This window comes from Mobula hypostoma, chromosome 17, assembly GCF_963921235.1.
Source record: "Mobula hypostoma chromosome 17, sMobHyp1.1, whole genome shotgun sequence".
In the NCBI taxonomy this organism is placed as follows: Eukaryota; Metazoa; Chordata; class Chondrichthyes; order Myliobatiformes; family Myliobatidae; genus Mobula; species Mobula hypostoma.
The window spans coordinates 10,638,449-10,649,500 of record NC_086113.1 but is presented as its reverse complement, the minus strand read 5'-3'; the positions used below and the strand labels follow the sequence as shown (position 1 = coordinate 10,649,500).

At 38.8% G+C, this 11,052-nt stretch overlaps 1 protein-coding gene across 1 annotated transcript; it reads right to left on the bottom strand.

The window, feature by feature from the left end:
• Nucleotides 1-3,376: 3,376 nt before the first annotated feature.
• Nucleotides 3,377-6,833, bottom strand: hoxa10b (homeobox A10b). Its single transcript, XM_063069542.1, has 2 exons — nucleotides 5,342-6,833; nucleotides 3,377-3,750 (listed from the first exon to the last, which is right to left on the bottom strand). The coding sequence occupies exons 1-2, from the start codon at nucleotides 6,096-6,098 to the stop codon at nucleotides 3,476-3,478; spliced, it is 1,032 nt and encodes a 343-aa protein (XP_062925612.1). The 5' UTR covers nucleotides 6,099-6,833; the 3' UTR covers nucleotides 3,377-3,475.
• Between the last annotated feature and the right edge of the window lie 4,219 nt (nucleotides 6,834-11,052).

Sequence of the window (11,052 nt, the reverse complement as noted above, 5' to 3'; positions counted from 1 at the left end):
GCGTTTACAGCATTTTAAGTAGGGTCCGCCAGTTACCAGAAGGGATGACCAGTACAAACTTGACTTCCTTCGCGGGTCAATAAACCATGCCGTCGATAGCTTAAGGTGGCACAGCGGCATCAGGAGAATACGAACCTGCTGTGGAGAACCAACGCACTTATTTTTTTTTTCGGAAGATCTTCTTTTATATTGAACTGAGAAAATAATCAAGATAGATATTTCTGCTTTACGTAAATTCTCCTTCGACAACATGCTGGATGACATAATTTAATATTGCAGATGAGCCTTTACCCATATATGAATTAAACGGAAATAGTTTCCTCGCAAAGCTAATTTCCAATCGTTTACAGGAACATATGGAAAATTGTATGTAAGGATATTTTCTTTTTACAATATGCAAGTTCTGCATTTTCTCCATTAATTTATTCTGCTCGTTTAACTTCAGAACAATTACTGAATATACATTAGATGAACAATGAATTTAATTTTGCATTCATAAAGCAGGACAAGAAACTATGTGGTTATAATGATCCTTGCTTTGCATAATGACATTGAAACATCCATTTTAAATAGTTTAATTCCAAAGGATGTTCATTTAACTTAACCAACAAAATAAAGCACCAGTGTGCTTATTTACTTGCTTTGCTTAGATTAAAGCTTCTGTTTGTCTGGTCTAAACAACCCAATATAATGGAACAAGTCTGCTTTCTGTGTTTAGTCTAGTTTCAGCAGAGCCTGAGCCTCCGACTGAGCAGCGCTTCCACTACGCTCCGCCGAGGTCGCTGTTTCCAAGAACAAACCAAAATTACGCGCCTAGGCGCCATGTAATGATCATAACCGAGGCCTTGTGCCTTTCAAGTAATTTCTTTGTCTTGCACATGGTAGAATACATATGCATAAAATGCGTATCTTAAATCATGTTGCAAGGACCTTTTTTCTATTTCAAATTTTCACCGCGAATTACAATATGAGCCATGCACAGAATGTATCAAGCATATATGAGACTTTTTTTAGCTATGCTAATGTAACTTGGAATATTTATCACTAACAAAATGGAAATCTGAAATGCATCGATTACGCCGCCGTACGTATGAAACTGCGGCGATCTGCAGCAGGGTACCGCGGACTATCATCGGTGCTTTCAAATAATGTTTCGACAACGCACACATATTGAAGGGAAATCGAAATGTATCATATTTAATTTAAACATGAACTTGATCCTTCTTAGGAAAAACAAACAGATCGAATGTAGAATGTTATATTCAGGAAATTCCACATCGTTCGGAAAGCACAATCCAGCTTCAGTTTATAAAATAAAGAAGAATCTCTTGTGCTCTTTGAAAAAAAATACCATTGCATTAATTTCGGAATGGGCGGGGGTGGAAAGTTATAGAATAGCTATCTACTATATCGTTTTGCTACACGTTTTTATTCCTGTTACAGAACTTTACCGCTGGCCGTATCAAACCAAAAGCTTTTAATTTTTTTCTTGCTTTTTTTTAAAGTATCTGATGTTTCTTTCCAAACCAGCTCAAGAACTCACTGGCGAAGACGATAACTGCAGTAATTCAGGCAGTTTCGTGTTGTAGAGTTAGACTTTACCCCAACAACATGAAACTACCTAAATCACAGGTCAGTTCTATCTCAGATCTTTAGATTCCTATCACTGTACATAAGTAGGGGGCAATCTGAATGCACATTCAACAAGCTTACTCAGATAAAGGTCACAATCATTGCGCTTCCCGTCAAAATCTTGCATACATTTACCAGAATCGAAAGACGCTCCAACATGCAAGGCTGTTTGTCCCTAAAATTATTCCCAAATAATCGAGGGGTTTTCGGGGTTTTGATGCCGGATTCCAATTCAAATGAATAAATTGAATTGCAAATTCAGCACGAGAATACTTGTTAGACCCCACTAAATATGGCGGGGTTCTTTATTATCCTTGTGCAGGATTTCACGCGATCTCTATACATGTCATTCATTCTAGTAATGATAAGCTATTGTAACTTGCGTGCACTGCAATAATAACGAGTTCAAGGTTTGCCCGAAGAGCTAGTCAGATGGCACAGACAATAAATATATATTTTCTTTTTCTTCTTCTTCCATATCCCCCACCCAAAAAGAAAATAACCCATACAGTAGCATTAACTTTCCTTTGCTAAAACCACAGATTACATTTAAAATATACCAAAAACACGTGTTTGTTATACATGATCCCTTACCTATTGGTTTAAATATACGATAATGGACTTCGCTCTTCATACAGATCTCACCTTCATCCTGAATACTTCCAGATGTTTGATCTGCTAGAGTATTTCGATTCTTCAAACTCTTCTGAATTTTGCAGATTTAAAGATCTGGAGTGCATTTTGTTCGAAGAAAACCAATTTCCTACATCCGAGCGGTGCGTTGCTTCCTCTGTCTTCGTGGCTGTTCGCTCAACTGAAACCACTCGTCCAAGACAGCAACAACCCAGATATACTAGCAAGTCATAAAACTCAACAAAAGCCGACAAACGTTACAGCACCATTGCTATATAGCCCAGACAAATTACGACCGTCTAGGTAATATTTAAATAGATTGCAACGGTAATTGCCAGTCTTAAACCCACCATTCCTGTAGTAAACCTTCTCAACAGATAAAGGTAAGGAAAAAACACCGAACACAAAATGAACTTTAAAAAAACAATGTGCATATACCTATCTCAAAGGACTCCGACGAAATACGTTTTATTCATCTTCCAGGGAACACAAGATTTTGTTAACGTACACAGTGCAGCGGCAATTGGATCAAGCAATTTCTGAGTTTTCCAGTAAGAATATTTCTCTTTTTTTTTCAAAATCAAAAATGAATCAATTCTAGTTGATTTTATTTTCTTTTTAAAAGGGAATCGGCGGCACGGAATAAAGGGTCCCACATTCTACTTCATTATGTTTGCAACAATGTTTCACATTTAAATGTGCAATGGTGCTCCCGTTCATGGCATGTGATATATTTATGTAACAACACACTTTTACAGCATATTCACATTTAACTTTTATCGACATATCGGTATATGGTAGTAACATTATCCTGGAACTATTTTAACAGCATAAATGTATTTAAATATTACAATGTTCGATTTACTTAGCTCATAATTGGTAACTAGCACAATTAAATGATTGTTGACATGTTCATCATCCTTCTTCCCCACCCCCCCCCAACCCTATTCCTCCTCAGTTGTTTGGAAAATCGTCATATCGGACGATAACTTCTGTGCATGCCTTACTCATCGATGGCCACACTTATTATTATAGATACAGAGACAGACTAGCTCCACAAATAAAAACAAAACACATAAATCGTATTTATCTACAATCAGCACAAGGCTGAGGCGTCAGAGGTAAGTGGAAAAGGTTTCAGTCTTTTATTAACACTAGCATAACTTCCCGGTGTCTCCGGCTAAAATATTCAAACCAGTGTCTGTGTTTATCATGAAAAGCTGAAGTTTGCTGTGAGCTCTCGGATCCTGTTCTCACGGTTCATTTTCTTGAGTTTCATTCTGCGATTTTGAAACCAGATTTTGACCTGTCTGTCAGTCAGGTGGACACTGCGGCTAATCTCTAGGCGACGCTCTCGAGTCAGGTACATGTTGAAAAGAAACTCTTTCTCCAGCTCCAGGGTCTGATGTTTGGTGTAAGGGCATCGTTTTTTCCTGCCACTCTTTGCAGTCAGCCAGTTAGCCCCATTTTCAGCTTTCACTTCCCCTGTTGAGTAAAAGAAATGGCAGCAAGCAAAAGGAACGAAACAGAGATAGATAGATAGATAGATAGATAGATAGATAAAGAAATAGATAATAGAGAGATAGAAAGACAGAGAGAGAGAGAGAGAGAAAGCAGATGATCAGAGAAAGAACAAAATGTTTCGTCAAATAATTTTCGATGGGAAACTACTTGTTCAATAATGGATACTTTTACCTATGTTCTCTATGCCATTGTGCCCAAAAATGAGGTACACCATCTTTAGTTGCAACATGAAATATTCAAAATACTGCATCTTCTAATTATTTGAATTTTTCACTTTTAATCTTATAGAAACATGGTCCATTTTTTCCCCAGCACCTGTCAATACCTTTACTGCATGTTTCCATGGTACGGAAAAATAATACATTTTGAATTATTCCGTGATCTAAGCCAGTCTGGGTGTTTATGTGATATTACAGAGAACGTGGAGTCTTTTAGGATAAATTAGTTTGAAAATTGTACTTTAATAGAATTGGACATAATTTAAATAATTGTCAGAAATCCTATGTACTCAGAGTGACACTGTCAGATTCATTTCATTCCATTCTGTAAGAGTGCAACTCATTTCCCCTATCAAAGTGCTAGATTAATACCAACGCAGTTGGTTATTCAATTTAAATATACTCGTGTAATGATCATACAATACAATATTTTGCTTAGCACTTCTGCTATCATTTCAAACTTTTAAGTGTTTGGTCCTATTTCTTGCCATGTTTCACATGAAATAAAACCTATCTTCATCCATGCCAATAATCCAAGGAGATTAAGTGGGATTCTTCACTTAAGCGAACAACTCCAAATATACCAGATCGAAATGTGGAACTCTTTACTTGAAAGCTTTAAGATTCTTGCCTTTCCACTTCTTTACTTTTTTCACTTGAACTAACTTATTCGAACGTTTTCTTATGAAGTTCGTTAGAGCTACAATTAAAATGATCGGTGGGCATTTCAACTTTGTATTGTGGTGTTCCCATATAGCTAAGTGGATGAATTTTACGTACAGTAGGAAATAAACTAGGTAACCTCTAAAACTGTCTTTTCTCATTGATTCTGATATTTTTAACAAAATCCCATGAGCAGTAATTCTACACTGGTTTAATAACATCAAATATCTTAAAGCAAAATATGACAGCATTATCTTTTATTATTTTGAAAACTTTTCCTATTTTCTTATTTTAACCCTGTTTTCTCGAAAGACGCACTAGATCATAAAACGTCCCTGGTTTCCTTTGAGTATTATTTATTGGCTGTCTTTTATTTACTTTGGACTCTGCGTTCAAATATGCGGTACACTTAAATAACTGTAGACGGGATTCGTGGTTTTGTAACTTATCTGACAAGTTTAGAATGTGAGTGCAATTGATTCCGGAGCGTGGGCTCACACTATAAACTATACTAGGCATTAATTTTTACAGCATAGCTCACGCCCAAAAATAAAAAGTTCACAGGGTCAGAGCGAACCCCCCCTTTGTTAGGCTTGTTGGCTGTACCTGCCACGTCTACCCATTTCAGATTGCTAGCTCTGTAAACCATCCACTGTCTCTCATGTACCTACCTTTTGTTTCTTTTTCAGGAGAGTTTTTGCTGCTCTCTGAGGGGACTGGAGAAGACTCCTCGTTTGCTGAGGAAGCAGGAGCTTCTGCCTCTTCCCTTTCGGAACCGCAAGTTAAATGGCCGGGGGATGTCCCTTCGCTTCCTTTCCTCCCCAACTCACTCGGGGTCGAAGCTGAAGAAGGGGGTGTTCCAAAGCGGATCTGGGACTGAGGCACGAACGGAGAGGCCCCAACCTGCCCAGTGTTGTTATAGAGTGTCTGTTTGGATGCCGGGTAGGCTTGGGACAGACGGAAATAGCCGGGCACAGGAACCCCGCCGTTAGTAGTAGTGTCACTAGTGGAGCACGACTCTGACGTGAGCCTTGGAAACGTGGAAAGATCTGTTGATGCCGCGCTTTTTGGACATTTCTCAGAATCATATAAGCAATAGGCATTTTCTTCTTTGATATTCTGGGGGAAGGAACATGCTGCTTGCTGGGTTGCAGGTTGATCCATGCGACAAGATCTAGGAGGATCTGACCAGACTTCCATCCCGCTCATGTAGGGATGAGAAGTCAGGACCATACTCTGAGAGTTGTTCTCACTGCGTTTGCTCAGAGATGGGAAAAGTCCACAGTTCTGGATGCCGTATGATAGATCAGAACCAGGCGGCAGGTATACGCTGTTGTTGGGATAATAGGTTCCTTCTCCGCCACGACCCACGCTGATCAGAGAATCTACTAAAAAGGAGTTTGCAGCCGGGCTGTCTGAGCATGACATTGTTGTGGGGTAATTTGGCGAAAGCAGAAGATATCCAGTTCAGGCTGACATTTCTTGTGCAAACACGTTGAATATGATTAGAGATACCTCCGCAGCACGACAGGCGGGACGAGCCAATCAAAGGGCAGAACTGGGCAGAAGCCACTCCTCTTTGGCGGGGCTACGTCACCAGAACTGCAATAAGGTCACCATATGTATTCGGTAAACTGCAAAAAGCGTCTAAATGCATCTTTATTTATTCAGTTCTACTGTATTACAATTATGGCCTTCAAGTAAAAATTTTAAAAGGCGCAAAATGCTAATTCAATATTACAAGTTTCAATTTAACGAGAAGCCACATAACAATTACAAGCCGCAGTTATTTACATACTTTTAATTATTAGCCAATGCAGTTGGCAAAAAGAACAAAGTTTTAATTCTATATTCTACAGTTTTAATCGGGCGTAGAGGTTTCACATGAGGATACTCGCGCGTAAACACAAGTAATCTTGACTTTCACCGATCTGATTGTAATTACCCAGCCGCCAGCTGCAAGAGTTTCATAGTGGTCACTGTAATTCAGATCCACGGTGTCTCTTCACTGATTGTTTCTTCCATTGCTATTCCTTGAAGAATCACTTCTGAAATAAAATCCGTGGCTCTACGTCTGGCCTGCGTAGCTTAGAGCTTAGTGGGTTAATGTAACATTCTGCAGCGCTGTGGGTTAAGTGCGGAAGGTCGAAGAAACACCCTAATAAAACAAGCATTTATTCTTATCCATCTATTTCTACAGCATGGATATTTGGTGTGACTGAATTATGACAATTCGTGGTATTTTATCCCAAATCACAATATCCAGAATCAGTTGTTGCGAAATACTTCATTCATCTGCCCTTCGACCGGCTGGGCCAGAGTATACATCGTTTACCATACCTATAAAATCGACCTCATCATTTCGTCTTAAAAAATAGAGTGCGTTGCCGTTAAACAAAATTTACAAGCGTCTTAACTACAACCCGATCGAGTTTAAAACAAAGCGGGAAGCGGAAGCTTCCTTCAGACTCTGTCACCCCGTCCCGTTCAGAGGCAACTTAAAAAATGAGGACAGAGAGAAAGCCAAACTGCCATATATTTTTTTTAAATATCAGTATGGAAATGTGGCCTTCGATTGGTGACCTTCTCTCCCCCAATTTAGTATGCAGGATGATTATGCACAAATTAATGTTAATATTTGTGTATTGTTATAGAAATTAATGCAACAGTAATAAGTGCCCCTCCCAGGCAAACATATAGACACACACACACAGAGAGAGAGAGAGAGAGAGAGAGAGAGAGAGAGAGAGAGAGAGAAATCCACATGGTCCTAGACAAGGTAAGAACTTAACCGGGTGTATTTGTGGCTATACGTGTGGTTGTGGATCTGGGTAGGAGACAGTTCTGGGCGTCAGTCGCATTGACTGCATCTTGCTCGGCCACCTCTAATAAAACGTAGCTAGCAATGATGCCGAAAATGTAGTCGTTAGCTTGGGATGTAATATTCAGCCCCAAGCATGACTGTGTTTTGCTACGAGCCATCTTAAAGCCGCAATCAAAATGTGCACCCTGGCCGCCCCACCCCCACCCAGTCCCCCACTTCCACTAACACCGCCACCACTCCACCACCCAGACCCCCCCCCCCCCCATCTCTGCACTATTATTCCAATTATAGCTATCTTAACTTCTGGCGCTGGGTTAAAACTCAGAAAGTATTGTTAATCTAAGGGAAGGTTATTTAAAATATCGTTTCAGTTAAGGTCAGCGTGATATAAAGGCCGGCTTTACACGCGTCGAGGAGCCGTCTCGGAGGATTCCTTATTCTCGCTTGTTTCCTAAGCAATAACGACTGCTTAGAATTATCACGGCAGTCCAGAAAACCTATAAAAATCCGAATGTTCTGTATAGAAAAAAATGAAAATATTCCCTTTGCAGTCCCACTGTGCCCATGACACGTGTGATCACGGGAGCAGACAAAGATTTAATGGGGGAAAAATAACAATTATCATCTCTGCCAGAGTCTCATATATAAGGGTTCGGACTACTGTACACCAATGCTAACAAGCAGGGCATTTATGTGCTGGAGACCCGATATTTATCTGGTTCTCTTGGTAAATGTTTCATTGCTTAATAAATTGATACCATATTTGGATAATTTTATTGGTATGTTTTTGGAAAGGTTTAAACGTCTATAACCCAATTTCCTAGTAAATCTGTAATGGGGACAGTGGATTGGTTTCTTCAGTTTCTTAGACACTGCAAGCCTTTCTCAACTTTATGGAGAGGGATGGAGCGAGGGCCGTGAGTCTCGTGTGCACATTTTAAAAAACCCACACCAGGAAGTAATTGAAGCAGCAAGGATTTGCAGGAAGAAGTTTCTTTTTCTTGCTACTAAGGTGTACGTGACTGTTAATTACGACATTGGTAAAAGTTAGGAAACGTGGTTAGCACTGCCGAGGACGCAGGGGAGATGAGACGCCTTTATCGTGCAGTTCAGGGGCAGAGACAGAAAAAAATACTAAAGAAATAGCTCTAGAAAGTGCATAATTCTGAACAAGTTAGACGGCACTTTGTGTGGCGATCAGTGCGTTCTATCTGACATTAAAAAAATGAATAACGAAGAAAATTTTCTTTACGCCATGCTATTTCGATCGTGGGCATTGCAAGATTTCTACATTTTTCCGTCAGCGCGTAAATAAAAAAAACATCCGTCTTAAAACGCAGCAACAACTGAGGTAAATAATGCCTTCTCCAGTCAGTGATAAAGGGGCGAACCTAGATAGCAGAGGGGCGAATCGCGGTTCTTCAGTAAATAAGCGATTTCAATGTCTGAACTGTGCTGGCTGTCTCACTTATGGCTCCGACTCGTTATTACCCTAGATCGTGAACTTAAGACTGAAGGCCAGACTGAATGCCTTTCTCTCTTTTCCGGATAAAGATACAAGGTGAAAACTCACGCATTCACCTCTTTCAGCACTGAGTGAGACTGCTTATAAAAATTTTATGTTTTTTTTTCTCAATAACAAAATCTACCAAAACTTCTCTGAACTTCAAAGCAGAACTCCTCACCCTTGAAGTGTATCGGCCATTGTACTGTATGTGCGCATTGAAACCTTTTCGGACACGGAACTGGAGCAAATATTTACAATCTGTGGGCTCTGACTTAACGTAATATCAGTTCCTTGTGATGTGCTAAGATAGCTGGAGAAGTCGAAGACACACCATTTTTTTTGTGTCTCAACGATAAATCTAAAAACAATGTCTGCCCTTAACTGCTTTTGTATTCAATAGTTTTGCAGGCAATCATCCCGAGATCCCAATACAGTTGCCTATCAGATCCCTTTTCGGATAAAATGTATCCAATATACATATTAAGGTGTATGGATCAAGCTGGCGACTGAGAACCCGTGGAAATAAAGCGCTCTTTTTCTTTATATTTGTTGCTCAGAGAATAAAGCTCTGAAACAGAAACACTGTTCTATAAGTTTAGAAAGTTCTGAAGTAAGAACTTTATATACGGTTTACAATTAAAATACAAACTAACGCCAAAGATCGCAGACAAGAAATGAAAGAAAACAATACCAAATTCACTAAATATTATTTCTATCTAAATCTATAATTCTAACTAATCTGGTTAGTTGTCGCCACAACACTATTAGAGGTGAGCAATATTTTTTAGGGACAATTTGTTGCATGTGTTTTAAAATTATTTAAATAGTGAGTCCAAGCCGTTAATCTAAAGACATCGTTTACATTCAGAGTTGAATGCAGAATAAACTGAGATCAAGCCAGAAAACAATAAGAATCCCTCTGTACTGAACAACACAATGAAATGAAATATAGAGTAATAACAGAAATGGACGTATGGCTGTTTTATGGCTTGGAATGAAGAAAAATTAATAACGTTATTTTTCAATTGCCTGCTTAAATAGAATTCCAAGAACATGCCTCAAACAATTTAAAACAGGGACAAAAGACTTGCATTTAAACAGCGCCTTTCACAACCTCGGGACGTCCCAAAGCGCTTTACAGCCAATGAAGTACTTTTTGATGTGTAGTCCCTGTTGTAACGTAGGAGACCTGATTCATTTGTTCTACTTCCATCTCAGCTATTATACTGTTAGGTAGCAACAGTATCCCCTTTTAAAAAAGACTAAGAAAAGGCGATTGGATTATACAATTTCAAATGAATTAATCGACTTTGAACGTGAACAATGAACAATATTCCACAAGGTAAAGGTTTATAACTGGTGAAATCAGCGCTTGTATTATGGCACTTCAATTTAGACGCGTTCAATGAAATCAGCATTCTAACAATTGAAAAGGTGTTCAGACGAAAAAAGGGTGGGGAGATTTATAAAAATCTACTATATAAACTGAATAGAATATATAGTTTTCTGTGCCGAATCGTGTATCGATATATCTTTTTTTAATATATAAAACGGGATCTTAAATAATTCTAATGTTAGTTTCCCTTAAGATATTGCAGGTAAAATTGCTCAAATGATGTGGAAGCCACGCATTGCCAAATACATGCAAATAAATACAGACTTGCGCAAACTCATATTATTCGACTTGGTTTTAAAGTTAACGAGATTTTGACTAGATGTTGTTGAAACAGATAGGTAGATTTCATTTATTTGAAATTACCTTTTTGTTAAGTATAGAATTTGGAATAATCTGAGCTATGGATTTTCATTTTCTTAACCATATTCTTTAAATGATTGAGAAGTTTTTTTACACACGCTGACAGAGTAGCTCACTGGCTTTATAACCAAAAAAAAGCGGCAATTTAGTTGCACCGGCCACGGTGAAGGTGACACAGCAGGGGTCGAGTCGCAAACTAAAAAGATCCATGTTATGCCCCACGTTGAAAATAGAGTTGGCGGAAAATGTATAATTACAACAAATTCTTTGCATCAGTAATCTACTCTATCCAGAA

What these genes read in the sequence shown, in the direction of transcription:
- hoxa10b (XM_063069542.1), bottom strand. Translation starts at nt 6,098, where the DNA reads ATGTCATGCTCAGACAGCCCGGCTGCAAACTCCTTTTTAGTAGATTCT. An exon ending in TCCTGAAAAAGAAACAAAAG is followed by an intron (nt 3,751 to 5,341) that starts GTAGGTACATGA and finishes TTTACTCAACAG; the next exon opens with GGGAAGTGAAAGCTGAAAAT.